At 33.9% G+C, this 26,456-nt stretch overlaps 1 protein-coding gene across 1 annotated transcript in view; it reads left to right on the top strand.

Annotated features, from left to right (window-relative positions):
• The window catches only part of ATG5 (autophagy related 5), a 103,802-nt gene extending 78,313 nt beyond the window's left edge, over window positions 1–25,489 (top strand). Inside the window, exons 7-8 of the mRNA XM_006205619.4 lie at window positions 7,035–7,152; window positions 23,283–25,489. Of these exons, the coding sequence (XP_006205681.1) occupies window positions 7,035–7,152; window positions 23,283–23,419 (255 nt within the window). The 3' untranslated portion in view covers window positions 23,420–25,489. The remainder of the gene's footprint in view (window positions 1–7,034; window positions 7,153–23,282) is intronic.
• Window positions 25,490–26,456: the final 967 nt, after the last annotated feature.

The following is a 26,456-nucleotide window of genomic DNA, read 5'->3' as shown; positions in this document are numbered from 1 at the left end:
TCTTACCTTTCTTTGGCTCCACATTTAACTGTGATTTTAAAAGGAGGAATGAAAAGAAGTAATCATTGTTAAGCACCTGTTGCATTAGGTGTTTTATGTATCTCATCTTATTTGTTACAGTAGGCATTCAAAAATACATATTATTTCCATTTTTCAAATTTAGAAACAGACTCCCAAAGATTGATTTAATTTGCCATAGGTACACAGTCAGTTGTGTTGTAAGTTGGGATTCCAACCAAGCCTTTGCTAATTCCACTACATTTGACATTCCAAGCTTTATCTGCTAAGTTTGTAGCCCACTTTTCTCTCTTATCCACAAATTCCTCACAGGTACCATTATATTCCATCTGTCCTCTGAATACTTTATTGGGGAGGGGGCATATGAAAAGGAAGGATTGATGCTGTACTCTGCCTGAAATGGCCTTATCTTTTTCTCTTTTTTAAAAAAAAAAATTACATATTTCAGAAGATCTGGAAGATCTGTGTTCTCTCCTTTGTTTTCATCTTCTTTGGAAATTCCCTATTATTTTATTTTAATATATTACATTCTACCACACTTAGTGTATTTTACTTTGTATTTACTGGTATATCTTCCACACTTATAAAATGAAATTATGTAATCAGTTGTGGTGTTTTATTTTTATTTTTGTTTTTGCTCTAGCTGCCAAAAAGTCCAGAGTTAAAGTTTGTGCTCGGGCTTTTAGATTCTCATAGCACTTTGTACGTATTTCTGTTATCACTTAACAGTGTTTTACAATTATTTGCTTATGTGTGCATTATTCATTTTGTATCCACCAGCACAAGTGATACCTTTGTAATTGCTCAGTAAATGTTTAATGAATGAAGATTTCTGATACATTTTCCCCTGCCTTCTGGTTGTTAGGCAGATCCCATACCTGAGTACTACTATAATTCTTTTTTGTTTGTTTTGTTTTGTTTTGGCTGGACTCTTGACTCTCTGGACCTGGGCTGTTTGGGGGTAAGAAAGGCAGTCATGAGGACTATGCCTTCTTGCCAAGACCACAGGCAGCAATTTACCCAAAGCACGTGAAATCAGCTCCCAAAATAAGAAGTGGAAAGTGAATCTTAAGAAGTGAAGCCAGAGATGAGAGCTGCCAATAAGATGAAGTGGAATCATAGGCAGGAAGGAAGATGTGATCAGAAAGTGAGAGATTTGAGAACAGGCTAGGAAGCAGAATCTGAAAGGATGTGGGGTGAATGGTTCTGAATGGAAGCTGTGAGCACTCTTAAGGGGTGGAACTAATTTTTGAGTTGCTAGATTAAAGGAGCTACTCAAGGCTGGTCAGAGAGCTTTGTGAAGGCAGAGACTGCTCATTTTTTGCTGAGTATCTCTAACAAGTACCTAATATAGTAAAAGAGATGAATTAAAGAATAAATGAATGAATTAGTGAAACATCTATTTTCTTATACAATTATTGCTCATAGCCACTCCCTGCATTTTCTTTGCCACATATAAGTTCATATCCTCATTATTTCTTAGGCAAACCAAAGGGACTCCCTAATTCTCCAATCTCTTCCAATTTTAATTTGTATTATAGACTGTAGTGTATTAGTCCTCCCCCCCACTTCAATTTTTGTAAACTAAAAACAAAAATAGTTCACTTATTTCTCCTACCCCCCTCCCATCCCTCACTTCTAGCAACCACCAATCTGTTCTTTGTATCAATGAGCTTGGTTTGCCTGTTTGTTTTTTTAGATTCCACCTATAAGACATGGAATCATTCTAAGAAACATGTGTTAATAGTTTTTGTTATTATACATATGCTTTTGTTAAAGCAGTTGCAAATCTTTTTTTTTTAACATAGGAAATAATACAATATTCTTCATACCATCATTAATGGAATATCAGTGACCACATGATTCTCAAAAGTAGTTTTTTTTATTGAAGTACTGTCAGTTACAGTGTATCAGTTTCTGGTGTACAGCATAATGTACCAGTCTTGCATGCATATATATATATATATATATATATATGTATTTTCATCTTTTTTCCATTAAAGGTTATAGCAAGATATTGAGCATAGTTCCCTGTGCTATACATCAAAAGTAAAGTATTGTACTGTGGTTTTTTACTAAGAATCTATAAGGAAAGTTTTACTGGTATTCATCATTGTTACCACTTGTTAATCATGAAGCTTTCACTACTTACTGTGTAAAGCTTTTGAACTATAGTAGATTTAGTTATTTTAAAATTGTGTCAAGTGAAAATACACTGATTTTGATGGCCCTAGTAATTGTTGCTGAGATTTTTAATATTGGAAGTAGCTTTTGTGCAGGGATAGCATACTTAAGAGTTATTTGTGGATTTTTGGACTTGTATATTATAAAATCTAGTTTTTCTAATGCCTTTCAGTTTAATTCATACTAGCTATAAATATAGTAATTTTATATAAAAATGAGAACAGTCTTTTTCACTTCTTGATATTTTTATAATTCATTCTTTTCCAGATTTAATTTTTCTAAAACACATCGTACTACCCATATAGTTAATGAAGTAAATCTAGTTACATTCTCTGTTAATTGGTAGGCATTGCTAATTCCAGTTGTTGTTCAGTATAGCTGATTAAAAAAAAAAAACTACAAACCTAACAAGTTAAATCCTTTGATATAGTTAAGTAACTCTTATAAGTCAAGTAAATTTTACTTACTAATATAGTAAGCCAATCTTCGTGACTTTTTCAGGGGACTTAAAAGCAAAGCATATGCATAAATTAGCTGATGCTACACCTGGAGAAATACAGCATATATTACTTCTATCAATATAATATTTGCTTCTTCAGCTTAACCAAGGAGAATAGAATACCAGTCTAAAGCTTACTGAAGCAAAAGTTATCGATTCAGTTTACAGCAAGTCAGATGAGAGCCTGAATCTAGGTACTACTAACTAGGATGGTTCTATCAAAGCTATTCTAACAAACTAGGCCCTTTGTCAAAAGATCTTCACAGAATGTTTTGCAGAGCAAGTTTTGCGTTTTAATTTTGATGAGGGTCCAGTTTATCAGTATTTCCTTTTATGGATCTTGTTTTTGGTGTCAAGTTCTAGACTAGTATTGAGTTTAGTCCTTAAGTGACTTTGCTTTTTTTTTTTTAAACATTACAACATAAGCTGAATTTCATGATTCTGGACCTTTTAGCATCTAGACAAGTGAGCTGAGACAAAATAGATTTGAAGCTAAAAGGAAATAAAACTGAAGTCTGCTAAATTGGGATAGTATTAAGTTAAAATATTCATTATATTACTCTCAAACCTTGTTGATTACGGTGGTAGTGGTGGTAGAGTGTGTTTTAGGATGTGTTTAGGTGGTTGTGTGCACCATGACTGTGCTGTACAGGTATTTTATCATCTCAGAAACTTTGCATTGTAGGTATTACCTCCATTTATATTCATGCATATATATCCAAACTTGATTCACTAAAATTTTACAAATTTAACTTAAAAATTTCCTTTGCTTCTGTTTAGTATACCTCCAGGTATACTCCATTTACATCAACAGCGAAACTTTTCCATATAGGAAAAAGTTACTGTTTCAGTGGTGAGGGTGCATGAGTACAGAAAGGGTGGGCAACAGTCAGCCAGTAGCACCCCAATTTTATATTCAATTTGGTGTGTTTAAGAAATGACTAACAGTGATTTAAAAAATAACAAGAGTAGTTTCAAAGATGACTTTACTAAGTCACGTTATTTCTCCTGAGAAAATAACAGTGTTTCTTGGAAGTCACTGAAATAGTTTGCATATTTACAAATTATGTCTAGGTTAAGTAAGTGTGGTATAGTCCTGCTACAGTGGCTTTCTTATCTATCAGGCTAAGATTCAGATTACCATGGATATTGTTAGCATTGTCTGGTTTCATGCATGCTTAATCAAAGTTTAAAAAATTCATTCATGTTCGTGGAGTTTTTGTATTTTTAAAATTCTTGCATATTCAGAAGGAAGATAGCTTTTAAATACTTAGTCTTATTATTTAGTCTTCTCTGCTAAACTCCACCTTAGGTTTGATGAGATCTGTTAAGAAATTTGCATGAATGTGCCCTCTATTCCCATTGCCCTCTAGAACCTCTGTATAGTACTTGAATGCCTGATCAGTCTGTGGAGGGCTTTTTTTTTTTAAGGGTAATTCCCAGAGTTGAGCAGTTTTCATGCTCTTTTCTAGCGTACTAAATTTTTAAGAATGTAAGTTTTTAAAGGCATTCAAATAAGTGTTAAACACAATGTTTATTAAAGTTTTGATTGGAGTATTTTGGGTCTTTGTCTTTTAATAAAGGTTTTTGTTATATGAGAAACAGCAGTTTACTTTGGTGAGAGTTTTCTTGGTTACCCTTCTGCAGAATTTATTTAAGAATATGTTAATAGTACTGGGGCTTTTTACCTCCCCACAAGCAAATAACGTCATTATAAAAGTTGTTAAAGTAATAACTTTATTATAATTGCTCTGGTGCAGACATAGTAAACAAACTTACAGTTAACAGAGGGGGAAGGGGGATGGGAAGGGATAAATTGGGAGTTTGAGATTTGCAAATACTAACAACTATATATAAAATAGATAAAAAAAATTTCTTCTGTATAGCACAGGGAACTATATTCAATATGTTGTAGCAACCTATAAAGAAAAAGAGTACGAATGTATGTATGTATACATATGACTGAAACATTATGCTGTATACCAGAAATTGACACATTGTAACTGACTATACTTAAATTAAAATAAAAAAAAGACTGTGTTCCGATTTGGGAGAGAGTTGAAAAAAAGTACAGAGAATTATAGCCATTTTTTCTAGGAATAGAAGTAGAGGAGAATTTCTGTTTTTAATATGTAGCTAAGACTGCTGGGTCTTTCCTGTTTAGCACATTCTTTTCAAGTTTTTATATTATAGTGTGTATTATATTATTACAGCTAAGCCACCTCACAGTTCTGTCATCAAATAGGGAGGGAATGAATCTTGAAAAGATTTATTTGACTTTGCTGAAAACCTTTGTGTTTTCAGATTGGAGCATGGATGATACATTTTAACTTTTTTTTAATTAGGGATACAGTTCTGCCCCTCATTTTCCACTGACCGGGTCCCAGTTGTCATCACATAGGTTTGCATTATTCAGCTTCTCACTGGTCATCCTGATGTTACCTCTTAACCAAGTCATTGTACACAGTGCTGCTTTCCATTAGCCTTTAGAAAAAGCCTCTTTCATCACGTCACTTCCTTTGCTAAAAAGTCTTAAAATCCTCTTCATTGCCTGGAAGATAGAAAGCCCTAAGTGGGTGCTATTTTAAATTATTACTGCAGTCCTTGATTTATTTCTTTCTTCTCTGAACTCATCTAACCTTTATTATCTTCACATAGTTGATCCTTGATTGTACATGATACTGTTCTCAGTTTCATCTTATGGAAAAGTATAAGCTTCCTAAATTGAAGGTTATCAATCATATTTTTAAAAAATGAAGAATTTAGTGAAGTGAATTCACATTATATTCAGTGCATATTAATTATCAGAATTTTAGTTTTTTCCTACTTTCTCCATACTCTCAATTGTATTGTTGTAATACCATTTTTAACATTTATTATGTATTTACTGAATACATAGTATAAAGCAAGGGAAGATACTCACCTGCTTCCACTACGTCTGTCTTTTCTTACATTTTAGAGTATGTCTGCACTTAAAACCAGATTATTTTTTACCAAATCTGGTAAAACTTGCATTGAAGAAGTTGAGATATACCCCTATGATTTAACAGTAAACAGACAAAAAAACTTGTCTTTCAAGGCTAGGTATTTAGAATCATTTTCTTATAAAATATAAGGTATTACTTTGTTTTTACAGATTTTTTCACTCCAGAAAGCTTAAAATAAAAACTTAACATCTTAAAATGAAATAATAGTTAAGAGTTGTGGAGGGGGGAGTGTTATTCTCTTCATCATGTATTTATTTACATACCTCGCGCTTGGCACAGTTCTTCAGTTATTCCCACAACAAACTTAAGAAATACAGACTGTCTCAAATTTCCAAAGAAACTGAGCACTCATAAACAACAGTGCTGTTAGTCATAGATTGACCGATTCCGGAGCCTTTGCACTCCGTCATGGGGATGATTCCATCATTTGCTCCTAGGGAGGGAATTTGGGCAAATGAAACTTAATTTTTTAAATGGGTAAATGATTGACATTATTAGCAGTAAATTATGACCTAGTGCTAAGAACAGTTGTCAGAAGAAATGCTGCACCTACTATTCTGAAAATGTTTGAACCAATGGAAAAGTTAAACTAATAAAACAGCTAAGACCATATAATACCCTTCACCTAGATTTACCAGTAATTAACATTTTTCCACGTTTGTGGTCTCTCTGTCCCTGTGCACACAGACACACACAGACTCTCTCACATACATACACACACACACCCCCTCCCTTCTTCCTTTGCCACCCCAACCATATCAAGGTAAGTTTCAAACATGTTACTTTATTCCTAAATGCCTGATTATGAATTTCTTAAGAATAAGGGTATTGTCCTTATAACCGTTATCAACCTAAGAAATTTGACATTAATTCAATAATACTAGATAATGAATTCAGTAATATTCATTAGATAGTGAATAATGTTCATTCTTTATTCCCCAGTTATTATAAAAATGTGTTTTATAGCTGATTTAAAAATTTTTTCTTCTCCAATCCAGTATTCAGAGCTTATGTTTTGTATTTAGTTATATCTTGTCAATCTCTTTTAATCTTTTCATATTATTTTACCTTTTTTTTAATACCTTTGACTTTTTTTGAAGTGTCCAGGCCAGCTATCTTTAGAATGCTGCATGCTCTGAATTGTCTTATTGCTTTCTCGTGATTGGATTTACTTGAGTTTATATTAAGCCTTTTTGGCCATAATACCACATTTATGATGTTGTATGCTTCTCATTACACTATATCAGAAGGCATCTAATGCCAGCTTTGAATTTCTGATCTATTGATTTGTAATTTGCAGCAACAAAGACTTAATTGTTTGAAATCTGTTTTCATTTTTCAAATAGACAACAACTGAACGGCCTTTCATTCAGAAGCTTTTTCGTCCTGTGGCTCCAGATGGACAATTGCACACACTAGGAGATCTTCTAAAAGAAGTTTGTCCTTCTGCAGTTGCCCCTGAAGGTAGTATAATCAGTAACATTAAAATTTATCTCTCATTTCTCTATACTTCTGACACTTACTGGTTACTTCAGGAAGATATTTTCTTTATCATATAAAGAAAAATCTTTTGAAACAGAAGCACTTAATATTTATTATTTTATAAATTATTGACACTAACAAAATAAGGAATTCACTCTCTTGGCAAAATAAAATGCACTTTTAAAATTACTTTCTTATATTTCTGCTGCCCTGAATCTTTCACTTGTGAATTCAGTTCCGGTGAACATTGTTTTTAATCTTGCATTGTGTTTCTTCATTCTAAAGAAATAAGAAATCATTTTTTTAAAAAATCTTACCTTTGATTGATATCTTAAAGTTCAAGATATTGAATAATGGATGCGTATTTTACTTGAATTTTTGCTACTCTCTACTGTTTTTACTCAGCATTGTTCTCTTGGCCTTTGATGCTTCACAAGTCTAGTTGAAAACTTGTCCTGTTTCATGGTTCTCATTTTGTAGCTTAGGTTAGAACTGTTTTCTTGTAAGTGAAGGAAAAGTATAAAAATTGCTGAATTCCGTTTTTTTAATTGCAACATAAGCAATGCTAAGAAAATGCAGTAGACCAGGGGGGAAAATGCTACAGACCCGTAACTCATAGCACTATTGACACACACACATGTAGATACACACAAGTATTTGAGGTGGGGGGGTGTGTATAAAATTATATGTCCTGCTTTTTTCACCTGAGCGTAACATGAGCATATTTTTAGTCATTAAAAACTCTTTAAAGCTATTTTTTTTAAAAAGAGCAGCAGTGTGGTTCTTTATATCGATACGCCATAGTTTGATCATCATCGTATTACTGAGTGACTTGTCTTATTCTTGGTTACTAAGCTATAGGAGAAATTTCAGTCATATATTACTGTGTTTGTTAATATATTGCATAGACTTGTATTTATTATATAGAAAACATTTTTTAAATTGCCAGTTTAAATCCTTATGGGAATAGGTAAGGCATAAATTAATATAAAGGTAATACTTCAATAGATGATGCTATGTTTCTTATTAATGTATCCTAATTTAGGATGATGGCAGTATTATTTATATACTTGTATCACACAGTTCAAGAAGTGTGTAGTATATCTGTGGAAATGGTTTGTCTATTAAGTAGAAACAATAGGATTGGGAGGAATATTGATATTCCAGCCTAAAAGACTAAATAAAGAATATGGAGCTCAAAATGTGTGCCATTTGGCCTGTGACTGTAACTATTTTTCTTAGTCAAATATGCTTGCCTTTCCTGGCATTCCTATGTATGTCCAGCACTTTGAAAAGATGCAAAATCTCAATAGGAGGAAGGGAGAAGGGGGACATCTAAAGTACCATCAGAACCAGTGCCAGAAGGGATTGATAAAGAAGATCATTGACCACTACTCAAAATTATGAAAATTGAACAAATACGATTGCCTCAAGAGATTATAAAGGTATTTGATATGGCCTTACTGTGTTACTTGTCATCACTGTACTCTGCTAGTCAAGGTGTTCGATGCTGGCCTACACATCTCATATCTCTAATGCTGGGATAAATGTTTACTCAGCATTTCAATTACTAAATTCTTTCTTTCTGTCACTACCTGAAACATTATTTATGATCTTTGAATCATGATGTAATTAACAGCAAGTTGATTGTAGTACTATCTTAGAATCTCAATCTACCTTTATTGCTTTGTAGTTATAGTTTTCAGTAGGAGTTTGAGTTAAATTTTTTTTCCATTCTGTGATTTCTTTTTAGTAAATTTATAGAATTGTGCAGCCATCACCACAATCTAGTTTTAGAATATTTTCATCACTTCAAAAGTTCCCATGTGATTCTTTGTAGCTAATTTCTGCTTCCACTGCCAATTGTAGACAACTACTTGTCTGCTTTCTCACTCTATAATTTTCCTCTTGGCTATTTCACGTAAAAAGAGTCACAAAATTGCAACTGATTTTTTTTCACTTGCCATCATGTTTTTGGCTTTGGGCATTTGGGTTGTTTCCACCTTTTTAGTTTTATGAATAATGCTGCTATGAACATTCACATACAGGACATATGTTTTCATTTTTCCTGGGTAGATTCCTAGGAGTGAAATGGCTAGGTTGTATGGTAAGTTGGTGCTTATTTTTTAATGAAACTGCTAAACTAGCAGGGAGGGTATAGCTCAAGCGGTAGAGTGCATGCTTAGCATGCACAAGGTCCTGGTTTCAATCCCTAGTATCTCCTCTAAAAATAAATAAATAAACCTAATTACACCCCCTCCCCCCAAAAAAGTAACTACTAAACTTTTCCAAAGTGTCTGCACCATTTTACAGTTCTACCAGCAATGTATAGGGGTTCCAGTTTCTTCACTTCCTCACCAGTGTGTGTTTTTTGTCTTATTATAGCCAGCCTAGTGGTTGTGTAGTGGTATCTCATGGTGGTTTTTTAAATATCCCTGATAACTAATGAGGTAGAGTGTTTTCATGTGCTTATTATTATTCATGGATTTATTTGGTGAAATGTCTATGTAAATCCTTTTCTCATTTTTTTCATAGATTATGTATCTTCTTAATACTGAGTGTTGAGTTATTTATATATTCTGGATACAAGTCTTTTATCAGACATGATTTGTAATTATTTTCTCCTGGATCTTATCTTTTCATTTTCTTCTGAAGAGTGAAAGATATTTAATTCTGAGGAAGTCCTGTTTATCAAGGTTTTTTAATATATTTTATTCAGTAAAATAATTAATTTTTTTCTAGTAGATGATACATTTATATAGTTCCAAAATCCAAAAGTATATAAAGGAGTATAGTGAAAAGTCTCTGTCTCAACTCCTATACACAAAACCCTGCCTCAGTTCCCTGCTCCAGAGACAACCATTGTTGCCATTTTCCTGTAAATCCTCACAGGAATAGTTAAGTAAACTTTATTTTTGAACTCAAGTTATAAAAATTTGGACTGAGATATTCCCAGTAGGTTTTATTGATTCATTATCTTTTATTGTAAGGGTTTGTTTGTATTTTTTTAAATCTATTTAATGTCTATTTTGCTGCATTCTTGAAGATTTGAGAATATAGACTAATTTTTCCATTTGAAGTGTAATTAAGAGATTAATCTTTTTTTATTGAAGTGTAGTTGATTTACAGTGTTGTGTTTATGGTGTACAGCAGAGTGATTCAGTTATACATGTGAATGTATTTCAGATTCTTTTCCTTTAAGTTTATCATAATATAGTTGAATATAGTTCCCTGTGCTATACAGAAGGACCTTGTTGTTTATCCATTTTGTATATAGTAGTTTGTATCTGCTAATCCCAACTCCTAATTTATCCCTCCCCCTCCCTCTTTCCCCTTTGATAACTAACAATAAGTCTGTTTTCTATGCCTGTGGGTCTCTTCTATTTTGTAAATAAGTTCATTTGTACCATTTTTTAGATTGCACATATCAATGATATCATATGATATTTCTCTTTGTCTGACTTATTTAGTGTGATAATCTCTAGGTCCATCCACGTTGCTGCAAATGGCATTTCATTCATTTTTACGGCTAAGGAATTTTCCATTTTATATATACACACACACACACCACATCTTCTTTATCCAGTCATCTGTGGATGGACATTTAGGTTGATTCCACATCTTGGCAATTGTAAGTAGTGCTGCTATGAACATTGGAGTGCATGTACCTTTTCAAATTAGCATTTTCTCCAGATACATGCCCAGGAATGGAGTTGCTGGATTTTATAACTCTATTTTTAGTTTTTTAAGGAACCTCCATACTGTTTTCCATAGTGGCTGTACCAATTTACATTCCCACCAGCAGTGTAGGAGGGTTCCCTTTTCTCCACACCCTCTCCAGCATTTATTATTTGTAAACTTTCTAATGATGACCATTCTGATCTATGTTAAGTGATACCTCATTGTAGTTTTGATTTGCATTTCTTTAATAATTAGCAATATTAAGCATCTTTTTGTGTGCCTCTTGGCCATCTATATGTCTTCTTTGGAGAAATATCTGTTTATGTCTTCTGCCCAGTTTTAGACTGGGTTGTTTGTTTTTTCATTATTGAGTTGTATGAGCTCTTTGCTGTATTTTGGAAATTAAGCTCTTGTCAGTTGCATCATTTGCAAATATTTTCTCCCATTCTGTAGGTTGTCTTTTCATTTTGTTGATGGTTTCCTTTGCTGTGCAAAAAAGCTTGTAAGTTTGACTAGGTCCCATTTGTTAATTTTTGCTTTTATTCCTATTGCTTTGGGAGACTGACCTATGAAAACAATGCTGTGAAACATGTCAGAGTGTTTTGCCTGTGTTTTCTTCTAGAAGTTTTATGGTGTTGTGTCTTATATTTAAGTCTTTAAACCATTTGAGTTTATTTTTGTATATGGTGTGGGGGACTGTTCTAACTTCATTAATTTACATGCAGCTGTCCAGCTTTCCCAGCACTACTTGCTGAAGAGACTGTCTTTTCTCCATTGTACATTCTTGCCTCCTTTGTCAACGATTAATTAACCATTGGTGTATGGGTTTACTTTTGGGCTCTTTGTTTTGTTCCATTAATCCATACGTCCATTTTTGTGCCAGTAACACACTGTTTTGATCACTGTAGCTCTGTAGTGTTGTCTGAAATCTGGGAGGGTTATGCCTTCCGCTTTGTCCTTTATCCTTAGGATTACTCTGGCAATTCTGGGTCTTTTATGATTCCATATAAATTTTAGTATTATTTGTTACAGTTATGTGAAAAATGTCATGGGTGGTTTGGTAGGGATCACATTAAATCTGTAGTTTGCTTTGGGTTGTATGGCCATTTTAGCAATATTAATTCTTCCTGTCCAAGAGCATAGGATTAATTATTTTTATAGTGACAGAGATGGGACCCATAAGCCTTATACCTGCCCCCACTGCAAGCATTGGCCTTCAGTTATTCATTTCTCTGCACTGTATTTTTCTTTTTGAATACTTTATAATACTTTAGAGAACATCAAAAAATGTTTTTATCAATTAATAGTAAACTGAAATTTAAGCTAAGCTACCTTATTGTACTTTTCTTAGGTGTTTTTTGACAATCTACTTTACAAAATATTATGTCATTTAAAATGTACTTCTTTATAAGATCCTTGACTATTGAGTGAGAACATCACAATGAGACTCAAAACCTTAATAAAACTGTCCTACTGTAAGGATCTTTTCCCCCAGCCAGCAGCACAGTCGTCAACAAATACAAAGAACGATGAGGGAAAACTTACTGGAGGGAGACCAAGAAGAAATTGGGTGTTAGTTTTGTATTTGACATCTTTAAAGAATCATATAATTGTTCGACCTTACCAAGTTATTTCAGTTCAGTCTTTTAGTTTTTTAGATGATTTGCTAAAGGTCTTTTAGCTGCTTAATTGCAGAACTAGGTTTAGAACTGAAGTCTTCATCTCCTAGTCCATATTTTTATTTTCACCTTTTCAACCTTTTAGCCACTCACAGGTTTAATCCACAAACCTGTCTTTTTGGTGATTTCAGATGCTGTAGGTAGCTGTCTTTGTGTGACATACTTGTTCCCACCCAAACTGTCATGTGTTTGTATCAATTAAGGAAAGACACATGCCATACCCACACTTCACTGAAATGATATAAATAGCACCTATACTTTTGAGGTACTTTTGATGGTACTTTCATGCCAGGAGGAGGCCACATTTCTAACACCAGTACCTTATCTTTGGAAAAACTTTTATTTGTCTCTTCCTTTTGTCACCTCATATTGGAAAATAACTGTCATTTCAGGATCTATGGGGAGTATTCAAAACATCAAGTCACTCTTTCAATAAAGTACTGTTTACTGTCTAGTTCAGCACACCTGTGATGCTGTCAATTGTGAAGCATTTCGAAACACCTGCACCCAACTTAAGTTGAAAGCGAAAGACTAAGGTTGGGCGGGTATGGATAAGAACTGGCTGTCATCACGTGATAAAAAGAGAAAGTGCTTCATAAAAGTTATTTGGCACCATTGTCTACAACTCCTTACAACAAATGATTCATGCATGAAGGAATTTTGCCTTATTTCATCACATGAAGATAGAATGTACTAATATTCATGAAGATTTGCTTTAGGTCATTGTTCTTGTGGAATAACTAATGATGAGCTGCTTTATGTGTTTCTTCTGTTATTGTTTTATAAGTGGCAGAGGAGTTAGTCAGGGTAGCAGGAAGTAACCAAAGATGAACTCAGGTAAGGTTTTTCTGTGGTGTCAGTTATAGTTAAGATAATTCAGAGCTAAGCTTTCTGTACCAGACCTGAAGTGAAATATTTCTTTCTTTGTTCACTAAAAACAATGTACAAAAATAAACAAATTAAAGAAACCTAAAACTAAAAACCATAGCTTTTTTACTTTGAAGAATACAAAACACCTATACGCTTTGCCCAATCATATTTCATTTCCCAATTTTCTAATGTAATGTATAAAAACCTAGTAAGTTAAAGGACTCTGAAAATAACAGCAACCATTCTCGCCTTTATAAATTTATTTCAAAGTTCCAGCTGATCAGTTCTCTGTAACAGTTGGGTTGTTATAATCCTGAATTTATATTTGATACTGTACAAATGAAGTGTATGTGTAGGGCAAGGCTTACATTCAATGGCAAATTAGTCAAGTTTCTCTGCATCTCTCTTACCAGCAAGTACAATCCTCTAGCCACTTATCTTTTTCCATTTCTGCCCTGCTTCCTGGGAATTTATTTACTCCTTGAGACCCTTCTCACTTACCATTTAATTTTTGAGTTCCATTTGATGTTGTAGATTTCATTATTCATCAGTCAGTTTCTTCACATCATACTGTCTTCTACACTGGGGTTTCTGGGATGTGTAAGACCTATTCCCTGCTTTTAAGAAACTTTAGTCCAGTTGGAGTGGGCAGAAAGAAGCACAGATATGGCTTGTGTAGGATTGGAGATATGCAGAGAATATTAGAAAGAATTATTGTCTTATCTATTCTGGAGTGGGTAGTAAAGACCGAGCTAAGTCGTAAAAGATGAGCAGAAGTTAGTTGCAAAGGAGGGACCAGGTCACACATACCAGATGACCGCTGTAGTAGAATCCTTCACCAGCTACCCAGGGGCTTGTTGCTAAAGGGTAATGTCTGGTCTGAAATGCTCATTTAAAATGTCCCTACTCTTATTTGTGAAGGACTAGCCTTTTTTTTCTACTTCTCTCCTATAAATGTGCATAAGATTTTCAGTGAGTTCAGAGATGTAGGGGAAAACACTGAGGAACTAAGTAACTAAGATTGATCTGTTATTTGCTTGGTTAGTACACTGGAAGATAGTTATAACAACTGAGGCTAAGGGAGTCATAGTATCTGATTTAGGTAGTCTAACTTGAAAATTATACTTATTTTTTACACGCTTTATGAGAAAGCACAGAGTAGTTTCTACAAAAAATAAGAAAAGATAATGTATTCACATTTTTTCTCCTTAGCTCTGTAACATATGATTAGATTGTTTTATAAAGTGAATTAACTGTTTGATGTTGCAATAATTTTCTTCAGACACAAAGCAATTAGAAACAAGAAATATCTAGATCTCATGTTACTCATCCGAGGCAGATCCTTCAATTTGAATTGTGAACCAACAGTTGGTGCTTTTGTCAACATGATGACACTGACCCCCTCAAAGAGGTGGCATTTCAATTTGCCAGTTCATACCACAGAAACGTAAGACCTTCAAACCCCAAATTTCATCAGAATGAGGGTTCAGAAGTAAGAATAATAATCACTTTACGGTTTTATTAGTTCTTCTTTCACTCATTTAAAATTGTTTTTATTCTAGTATCCCTTTGTACCTTCACACTGTTTGATTTAGAAGGTCATTTAGTAGTTGCTTTTTTTTTTTAATGGTTCTTACTCTAAAAAATAGGGATGTTACCCACTATCCACCTGATGGTTGGAAGGTTTAAATGAACAAAAGGTTTAAGTGAGATTTCATGATTTCATATTTTTCCAAGGTTTTACAACTAACATTACTGTTTTCTTATGGGTTTGTTATTATTTTTTCACAAATAACTGTACTCATAAGAAATTTACCAAGTGGAGTTAGCAAGAAGCAGTTTTGTTTTTTCTTGTTGTCGTTTGTTTTTAATCCCACTCTGCAGAGAAAGGGACTTGTTGATGTTTAGCATCTGCACGGAAGATATAAATGTGCAATGAGCTCTAAATGTAAACTGATGTTGTAACTGCTTCTACCTCGGATTATGGAGGAGTTCCATGCTTCTGAGCTTTCTGCTTTTTTTAGAAATTAATTTATGGATGTGATTAGGAGTGCCAGAAGTGTGGCTCTGATAGGAAATAAGTAAACTTATTCTACTACGGCATCTCCATAGTCACTGCAGCCAGCTGGATTATCATATACTTGTTAAAATATATTAAAAGGAAAAATCTTAAGGCAGGAGGTCTGAAAGTGTTGCTGCTAGTGAAAGTTTGTCACTGAAGACTGTAAGCAACAGCACACACATATGTTTGAAGTTTCAGCTGGTCACAAGTAACCCTGGAAGACCCATTCATAATTTTGCTGTAATACCATGAGCCTGACATGTGGGACTGGGTCACTGGACTGTAATGTCATCCTAACACTCTCTGCTTTTCATTGTTTTCTCTCCCTGGATGGGCATTTTATGTTAAAAAAAAAAAAAGATACAGTGTCATTCACAGTGGTAAAACAAAAAGTTCTTCAAATATAGCCCTCATGGACAAAGGTCTACTATACTCTTTTGGACAGAAGCAATTTATTAGGCTTATTTTAAACTTGATAATTACAACATATTTTCTTAAGTTATCATTATGCCACCAAACTCTAAACTGAGTCAAACTCTTTGCCTCAGTTGTTTCATTCTTCCTTCATCTCTGTGCTTTGTCTCAACACATGGGTAGCATGGACTAATCTCAGTGATGCAGTCTGTTAATGACTTAATCCATTATACATGTCTTTTCTAAAATCAAAGAAATAATAAACTAATTATTTTTGTTGTTCTTCATTAGCGAAGATGAGATTACTGGGCCTGTCAGAAGATGCCTCTGATTTCCTTTATTCCCAAGAAGTTAAATGAATTAACTTGACTTTTTCAAAAGTGGGAACAGATACTTGCACAATTAATATTTCATCTTTAGCACTAGAAAACAAAATTCCCTTAACAAAATAATAACACATGCAGGTAATTAAAAGCAAGTCATCTCTTCATTAAAACAAGTCCTGTGAGACCTCAGTCTGGCCGTATATAAATAGTGTAATTATTGCCTATATTTTAAATAAAACTGTTAGTTCTGAACTATTCTGTAATTCAAACTTGACAAATATAAATGGGCCCTATTACACCCAACTAGAATTACTGGATCATTTTAGGAAAGCAGATTAAAAACGTTTGAACCTATATTTTCAAAGTTTTACTTCGTTTTGGGGAGGTTTTCTTGAAATGAACAAGTTTTGTTTTTAGTTGAAGTATGGTTGATTTACAGTGTTGTATTTCTGGTGTACAGCATAGTGGTTCAGATACATATGTGTGTATGTATATATATATATATATATTCCTTTTCCTATTCTTTTTCAATGTAGACTATTACAAGATATTGGATATAGTTTCCTATGGTATACAGTAGGACCTTGTTGCTTCTCTAAAATGAACAAATTTTAATTCCTAACTTGTATCATATTTTTATCTTATTATCAGGAGCCATTTAATCAGTTTATTTAAATGGTCTTATAATCAATTAATCTAATACACTGTTCTTCTAGCTAATTTGGGGGGATTTTCTTAAGTTTAAATTTTGGTTTATTACCTCCTCATTAAGAAATATAAAGGTTATAAAGCAAAAGTCAGTGGAAGAATTAACATAGACAGGCTTTGAAAGCTTATATAGAATGTTAAGAGGCAAGGCTCTGGGAATATTTTGGACAGAAGTAATAAAATATATATAAAATATAAAATGTACACATGGAAAAAGATATGTGGTATATATTAACTGTGATATCATATGTTCATTAAAACCTGTACTACTAAGTGAGCGTAGCTCCGGAAGAAGTTAATGTAAGTATTTTTAAATGGGTTTGTATTTCTCTGATAAACAGCACTCTCCTTCTGTTTGTGATCATAGGATAAAAGCTCTGTAAGCTTGTATATGTTCATTTTTACTGCTACATCATGTAGTGTGCTCTTAAGATTGAAATCTCATTCCCCAGGAAGCATTTCTGTCTAAGATTAATTGCCCTTTTAAAATCAGCGTTTGATGTATTCCTTTGGCTATATCCTGGCTTGGTTTAACCCTCTTTGACCTGACCTCACTGACTATTACCGCTGAGGCTGAGTCAGAATCCTTCAGCATGATGTATGCACTTCAGATTTCAGCCTGTGGTTTTTCATGTCGATGGATTCAATTAGTTGGCATTTTACTAATGAACATATCAGAAGTTAAAGAATTTGTCAGACAGACCAAAATTGTTCAGAATAGTGGCAATCAGAAAGCTCATCTCTTTGTTTTGCACAGTATCAAGTATTTTTCAGAAGTTTTACCTTCAGCATCACACATTCCAAGATAGCAGATCAAGACATTTTCTGCTGAATTATAAAATATAAAAGTGAAGTCACAAAACTAAAAACAGTGGTTACAACTTCTAGCCTTAGATTTCTGTTACTTTGTATTCATAAGTGTAAACTAAAAGACAAGTTATTAATGTGAAATTTTCTGATTAAAAGTACTTTCCCTTGAAGATATATCATCCATTTCTTTAACTGCTTTTAATTCTAAGAGGTTTCACATACTTAGTTACATGTGTTAATAGTAAGAATGAAACTCATACATCTCTCTAGAATCTCAAGTAACCTGCTTTTAAAGACATTTAGGTCATATTCCTTGTTGATAAAGGACTAAAAAATAATGGCTAAAATGCAGATTGGGATGGGGAAGGCTATGAGCCATTGCTGAAAGGCAGATTCATCACATACTCTTAAGTTCTCAAATAAGAACCAGATCTAAAGTCTGTTAAGCAACATCACCCTAGTACAATAGAGTTCATTTGACTTATCCGGGATGCTCTACTGAGTATACGTGTTGAGAGCAATATTAGATTAATCCAGAGGGTTAACAGTGTTTAAGGAATTCATTAATGTCATTCATTTTGTTGTTTGCATAATGATTGAGTCTTTGGGTTTTTGTTTTTGTCATCTTTTTTTTTTCTTAACACATTCATAAAATCCATGTGCCACACTGCATAATAATGGGGCTGAGTAATGCAGAGTACATATTAACATGAGGCCAAATTCTCACGGCCCTTTGCATGCCAGCCAGGCATTGAATCCATAATTGAATCCATTTTTTTAATATCTTTTGATATATCTAATAATGAAATAATTACCTTATTCCCATAACTTTGTGTGCAGGAAGAGAATTACAGTGAGTGTTTACTTTTGGTTACTAAGCCATGATCTTTTAAAAACTGGTCTTCTGTCATCATGTACTCTATGACAAATGTTTTTGACACTTTTTTTTTTAAAGGAATTAGTGAGAGGGAGAATCGGGGAAGAAGGTTACTCACTTTATTGAATACTTACTATGTGCAAGCCCTGTGCTAGGCTCTGTGCTGAGTACTTTATTTGGATGTCTCATTTGATCCTCTGTTCAACCCTGGAGATTAGAATTCTTTATCGACACTGTAGGAGGAGGAAACTGAGACTACGGAGGTTAAGTGATTTGCCTAAGAATTCACAGCTATTGTATTATGCTGATTTAAACTCTAAAAGAAATATTTTGCTCTTCAGGCATAAAAGACTCATTTACTAGAACTGGAAGACATGTTACCAGTCCTCTGTTTTAGACCTAGTTTACACGTTGACCCATGGAGTTGTATCAGAAACTGCCATGGGTCATAAGTCAGCAATCATCTGGTAAGGGAACATTAAAAAAACAGACTTTCCCCCAGAGATTGATCTAGATCTGGAGAGGGGCCAGCTATGTATTTTTAAAAATCTTCGAAGTGATTCTGATGGTCAGCCAGATTTGCAAACTATGGATCTAGACAGACACCTTCATTTTATATATAAAGAAACACTCTAAAAGAGATATGAAGTCTGCCCAAAGTCCTTCATTACCAGAATTAGAATTCAAGTTCCCTACCTCCCAATTCATGTCTTTTTTAAGTTCATAATTTTCATTAATGACTTGTCTAGCTAAAGTGAATTTTCTTTCTATTTTTGGTTTCTATATGTAATTCTTATCACTTTCATCATATAATCAAAATCTGTTTAAATATAGTTCCCTTAAAATGACACACAACTCTAAAAATGCTCATTTTAAAGTGAATGCTGGTTAAGAATTGAGTTTGTTTTAATTAGGCTGTTGGTGATAATACAACATCATATGATGCATTCACATTTTTATCTTTTATAATATTTGGGCTTATAAGTGAGATAAGTATAAGAAATGAAATTTTGTGATATTTCAATACATGATATAGATTTAATATCTAACTCTTAGAGTGGATTTATTTACTACTGTACCAAAAGAAGATGCATGTCTCTTACATTTCTTCCTGTCCTCTTCCTTAATTCACAAACCCAAAGTATTTATGAATGACTATTCTTATATTTACAAGATAAATTAAAAGAATTTTTTTAATTGCTATGTGGACATTCTGCAAAATAATGACATGTATTCTTCAAAATTGTCAAGGTTAAGAAATGCAGACAAAGACTGAAAACTGTCCAAGTTAAAGGAGAGTATAGAGACTTGAAAATTAAATGCAATGTGTGGTATCCTAGAATGGAGAAGAAAATAATCAGGATAGTTGATAAAATTTGAAATGATTACATAACAGTATTGTATTAATGTTAATTTTTTAATTTTGATAACTATATTGTGGTTATATAAAAATATTTTTATTGGAAGGAATACACTAAAATACTTAAGGGTAAAGGACTCTGTTTCTAATGTACTCTCAAATGATTCAGAAGTTACATATTTACAGAATGATAAAGTTAATGGGGCAAAATGTAAACAATTGATGACTCTGGATGAAGAGGAATTCCTTGTGCTGTTTTGCAAGTTTTCTGTAAGTTTGAAATTATATCAGAATCAAAAGTTACCCCCCCCCAAAGTGCCCTGTATGAGAGAATTTTATATAGACATAGTTCACTTGATTGCTGTCTCAAATGTTTGCCTACTTTAAAGCATCAAACTAACGTTTTTGAAAATCTGAGTGGGTGAGATGTAGGCTAACAATTTTCTCCTGAGTCATTTACTATGTAGTGACGTATTTCTTATTCCCAAGTATTAAATTCTAGATTTCCATTTTGAAGCACAAAGATATATTTACCAAAAACATGATTTACTTTAGTAGCAGTATTATCAAGTGTTTCCTTTCTAACTGTTAAGGGAGAGAAATGTGCTAATTTTTCACTGCTCTGTTTTATTAGTTCTGGTATTGCCAGAATGTCCAGTCATGCTTTGTTGTTATTTATGGTAGCACGAATTCTGCTGATATCATATATGCTTCTTGGCTTATTTGAAAACGTTTTGACTTTTTGTTGTTTTAATAACCAAAACAGTCTTTATCAGTAGAGCTCTTCTACGTATTAGTGGTAGCCATCAGAATCTATTTTCAATACATTAATTTTGACAGTGTTTTATCAGCAGCAAAATTATCCAGGCTCTGAAAATATTTATTATCAGGCCCTACGCTAGGCACTGGGGATACAGTGATAAATAAGAGAGAAGCTTTAGTTAATAGTTCCAGGGTAACTGTTGCCCCATTCTAAGAATGCTTCTGGTAACAGTTGTGTTATCAACAGAAGTCAGAAAACCAAAAACATAAATACAGGCGAAATATTTGGACAAATGTAGGTAGTGACAATGTGTTTCAAACCTTAAAAACTCTTGTGCTGAGGGATATGACAATCCTAGATCACTTCTTTAGATGTCTTAGTGACGCTTTTATGTTACAGATTAGAAGTGGCCCAAATTTAAACCAGAAAATCAGTGGTGGCTATTCAGATTTCTGTGATTTCCTGGGTTTGTCATACGGAGTGTTTGAATAGCACTTACGTTCTCCAACTTCTGCTGTGCAGTTCTTAAACTCCACCTGTCCTCTTGTGTAACAGAGTTTAGTCTTGTTTTTTAAACACCGTGTGTGAATGTGCCATATAGTGTTCGCTCCCACATTGACCTGCTGCTTCAGGCACAGTATTTTGGATATTCCACTCTATTTCAGAGTATCCAAAGGTGACTCTGCTTAAGGGAGAACTTGACAGATAAGGAACTCGTACTCCTCCACCGCTGCTCTTTCATTTTTTTGACTCAGTGCTAAGTAGGAGGAAGATTCTGAGAATATTACAATATTTCAAAGAAATATATAATGAGAATATAAAGAGAACTGTACCGGAAATGTTTTTAAATATTCTAAGAAAGAATTAATACAGTAAAACCTTGACAATCTAGAACTTACAAAGAATGAATCATTGCAGATAGCTGAGGGTATATCCATTTGAATATCGATATTTTAAAAATCTTCTCAAAGTACTAATACTGTGCTTTCTATAGTATTCCTTATATAGCTTAATCTTTTAGTTATGGGTGATACACATCATTGTGAAAACCAATCATTGTACTAACACTGATCACAGCTATGAAAAAGGTATGCATAGATACAACAAAGATCGGTGAATAAATCAAAACAGTGAGAGCATTTTTTTAGGTTAGTAGTATTATAGGGTGATACCTCTTCCAAAATTGTGTTTAACTATGACACAGAGATTCGGGGTTTTGTTTGGGACTTTTATTTGGTTATCTTTGGGATTGATAGTATGTTTTTTAGGGTTTTATTTGGGACATTCTTCTAGCAATTATCTAGTGTTTTGTGTCCTCTCATTGTTAATCTGTTGACTGTCACCTCCCAAGACTGTGCTGCCTCTAACAGGAAGTTTAAGTATTTCTTTAAAAGGGTCTCTTGTTTCAGGTGCCAGCCCAGCCATTATCACCATACATCAATCAGCCCATTTGGCCTAGACGTTAGAGCACTAGGGATGCAAGAGACATTCTGAACAGAGCGAAAAGGGAAAAGTAGGATATTCCCCTCTCTCATAGTTCCATGAATTCCCTGTTTCCTTGTTGCCTTCTGTGTCCAGGAAGCTGAGAGGTTTTAGACATTACATATTGAAGAGACTAAAAGAGACAAACCAAGAATTGTGCTAAAGGAGTGACAGAGTTTCTTGACGGTTCTGTGTTTTATTTTATTGTGTTTTTTCGTGTTTGGTTTTTTTTTTTAAGAATTTGGTTTTGCTTTCTTTGTTTTCCTGTAACAACCAAGGGTGCATCTGTTTTATTTTAAAAATTTTTGGTATACTATACCAAAATCATAAGACACAAAACTAACCTTAAATTTAATTTGTAATAAAATTTGAACTTAAGAAAAAAGTGCGAATTGCCCCACCCTTTCAATTAGAGAATGGATGTTAACAAAAATCAATCAGATTTCATGACTGAAACAGAAATCCCTGAGTCAGACTCTTGGTTTATTCTCATTAAAACGTTAACTCTTACTCTAATAGTGTCTCTACAACTTGCTGATGTGTATTTGAACAAATTTACTGAAAATTAACTTACAGCTCCCATCTGTTTTATAAACATCTCCCTAAACATTCATCTTATTCTTGATAATTTCTAGCCACATTTCTGTTTTGTACGTTTTAAATGTGTATTGACCTACTTCGTACACCTGTCATCTGTAATAGCCGTAGAGTACAGTTTTTAATGTGTAACTAAAATAAATTTTGGTCAGTGAGTACAGTGGGTTGTTTTCTGCACTATGGTTTCATTAACGTCAATCTTAGGTAAGCACACTAATTAAGAAAGAATGAATACTTTCACATATAGCAACAGAATTTTTATCAGAATTCATTGTAACCCTCAGGTTTCTGTTTTGGGTGATACATATTGCAACATTTGAACTTTCTCCATGTCCACATTTCCTGCTCAGGAAACAGACCGAGTCTAACCTGTAAAGCTGTAAAATCCATTTATTCACTAAGGATTCTCAAAGACAGCTGATTATTTTTTCTTCAACTGTTTTGACTCTTATCGATTATTGTTGGATTTCTTTCTTGGAATAGATGGGGAAAAAAAGAATCAAGTGATGATTCATGGAATTGAGCCAATGTTGGAAACACCTTTGCAGTGGCTGAGTGAACATCTGAGCTACCCGGATAATTTTCTTCATATTAGTATCATCCCGCAACCAACAGATTGAAGGATCAACCATTTGCTTGAACGGAATCACCCTTAGACAGGATTTACCAGAGCATGTCACCCTTCTGCTTCAGTGAGGTTTGGTGGAGGCAACCTGACCAGAAACACTGCTGCAAGCCAAACAGGAAAAAGATTCCATGTCAGATAAGGGCACTCGGGCTGGTCTTACTTTGCATCACCACTGCTTTCCTCCACTGCCGTCATTAAACCTCAGCTGCGACATGAAAGACTTTACAGGACCACTGCAAGTCTTCTGTTTTCTTGTAAAATATAATGAAGCCGAAACCTTTGGCCTAAGAAGAAAATGGAAATATGTGCCACTGAATTTGTATTTCTGATTAACAAATAAACAAGGGTATTTCCTAAGGTGACCATGGTTGAACTTTAGCTCAAGGGAGTGGAAACATTGGTTTAAATTTCAAGAGAATTAGACTTAAGAAAGTAAAAGAGAAATTCTGTTATCAATAACTTTCAGTAATTTTTTGTAAAAGATCAAATTACAGTAAACCCATCTTTCCTTAAGAAAATTTCCTATGTTTACAGTCTGTCTGTTGGTATGCAATCTTGTAACTTTGATAATGAGAAGTGAGAGATTTTTAAATAAAGCCTCTAAATATGTTTTGTCATTTAATAACATACAATTTTGTCACTTTTCCAGTACTTTCTGATACATACAGTAGATCGCTGTTTTTACTCTTTGTGTTACCCTTCAGACTGGTCGTCGTAGGCGTGGAATGGATGTAGGGCACAGGATAACTTGTCTCAGGAGCTGTCATAGAGTTTCTTGCCGCCAATTTTTAAATCTGTTCTTTACAGGCTAAAAGTATAAATAATATTTTCATCTATCTTTGCTGTTTTATCACCATAAATCTGTCAGATCATAGTGTGTTAAGCATCTATATAGTTTTGCATTTTTGGAAAAGCCCATTCCTTTTCAACCTAGTGTTTGTCATTGGCTTCAGGTCTAATATTTCACTGTGGTCCCTGGTAGCCAGTCTTTGAAGTCTAAAGATTACCGACCTCCAGACTGCAGTAGCTTTTCCTTAACTTTACCAAAAATATTCAGAGATTACTGGAGTTCTTATTCAGATAAGGAAACTTTTGCTGCACTTTATTACCATGCTACTGGCTGAGAGTCTACTGGCTGAACGCACTTGTGCATTACACTTTGTCTCTTGTGAGCTAGCTTGCTGTCCCGTACTGAATGTCGACCCACTTGAATATGCTAAAAGACAGTATCATACAATAATGGTTTTAGATTCCAAAATAAAGATGTATGTTTTTCTCATAAAAAATTGTATGAATGTTGAAGTGAGATCCTGCTAGTGCTCACCGCTTCCTTTCATGGATTAATAGCAGATTTATTCACAGAGTGAAATAAAGTTAGAGATCAAATATTCTGGAATGGAAAGTATAAGTCTCAATCAAAAAGAAAAACATAGGGTACCAATGCTATCAGAGAAAAAATAGAAGCAAGTGGCAAATAATTGGCTGATGTCAATAAAATGAAAAGTGCCATTTTAGTAAAGTCAGAAAATAGTAGCAATAGTTGAGTTACTTAAGGATGAAAAAAAGAAAAAAAACCACTGACTTGTATTTTTTCAAAAGAGGTTGATCTGAATATGATTGTTCACATTAAAAGTGTTTATTCATCTACTCAGTTTGGGGATTTTCCCCCTTGATGTTTTTACAGACTCAAGTGAGCTTCAGTGAGCAGAAGGATCAAAATGCTAGGAGGGCCAAGCTGTGAAGGCAAGGGTTGTGAGAGCAGTAAGCCATAGTAGTTTTCCACAGACGAGACCAATGGAAGGTCTCTGCAGTGGGCTCAGGTGAGCTGCTGATCTGCACTTCCAGATTCAAAAGTAAACTTGATCAATCCCTTGCCCATTTTTACTTACTTGTTCATTATTACACCAGCATCATAACTGTATTACTCTACTCTAGTCCCAGGTAAGTCAAACCTCCAACACCCAGAGGAAGAATGAAAACAGAAATCAGTGGCTTAAATGTCTATTTTTTTCTTTTTATTTGAATATTTAAATTTTATGGTTTATTAAAAAAATTAATTAATTTTGTGTCTGTCTTTATTTCTAGAAGTTGGAAATGAAGTTTATATAACACAGGTTACCTGTTGGGGAAATCATTAACATTTCCTTATTCTTATACCTGTTGTAAAAGTTTCTCAAAGAAAAAAAGATAGGAGGGATAAAGGAGAACGTGTGAAAGAAAATGGAGAGAGCCACACATCTCATTATTGCTTATTTAACTCATCCTAAGTGGTGACCCTCCTAAGAAAATGAAGTTTTAAGTTCTTAAGTTCCTGGCATTGTTTAACTAGGAAGGAATAAATTGAGCCTAAATAAAGTAAATCATTGCTTGTCCTTCATAATGTTGTTTTTCATTTGGATGACCTAAGTTCTCAACATCAATTGAGTGGATTGATAAGCACCTTACGTAGCTAGAGAACCAAAGTAGGCGGTTCATAGTTAAAAGTCGACCTTCCAGTTTTTATAGCATGATGTGGTCCAGTCAGTCTGAAGTGAACCCAGGAATGGGCTGGTCCTGTTCTGTTTATCCCCCTATTCACTGGAAACTAGATGAGAATTGATTGTTTGCTAAGACAACAATATACAAGGTTTGATACTGAGTGACGTTAACTTTTAATGGTTATCTTTCTAGGGTGTGGTTTATATTGTGTCAGCTATATAAAGTAACATTTTCATTCAGTTTTCAGAGATTTGGTTTATGTGGGTCAGTGGGTCATGCCAAAGAATGACACTCTCACTTTTTATTTATTGTACTACTGATATTTAGGTCTCAGGTAAGTTGAGTTTCCTTTTAGATGTGCCAGCATAGTTGAAATAGAAGTGTAGAATCTTGCAATAGGATAAGAAAAAATCACATGACAATATTTATAGTCAGTTCCATTCATAGTCTATCATTGGGGTGGAATCAGTCAAAATACTTACCTGTGTCTTGAGTTCTATCATCCTCTTAAGTGTTTTCTAAATGTAATCATTCCTTGGTCTAAAAGTATT

The sequence above is a fragment of the Vicugna pacos genome, chromosome 8 (assembly GCF_048564905.1).
Source record: "Vicugna pacos chromosome 8, VicPac4, whole genome shotgun sequence".
NCBI classification, from domain to species: Eukaryota; Metazoa; Chordata; class Mammalia; order Artiodactyla; family Camelidae; genus Vicugna; species Vicugna pacos.
The sequence above is the reverse complement of the archived record's forward strand: the minus strand, read 5'-3'. Positions and strand labels throughout refer to the sequence as shown.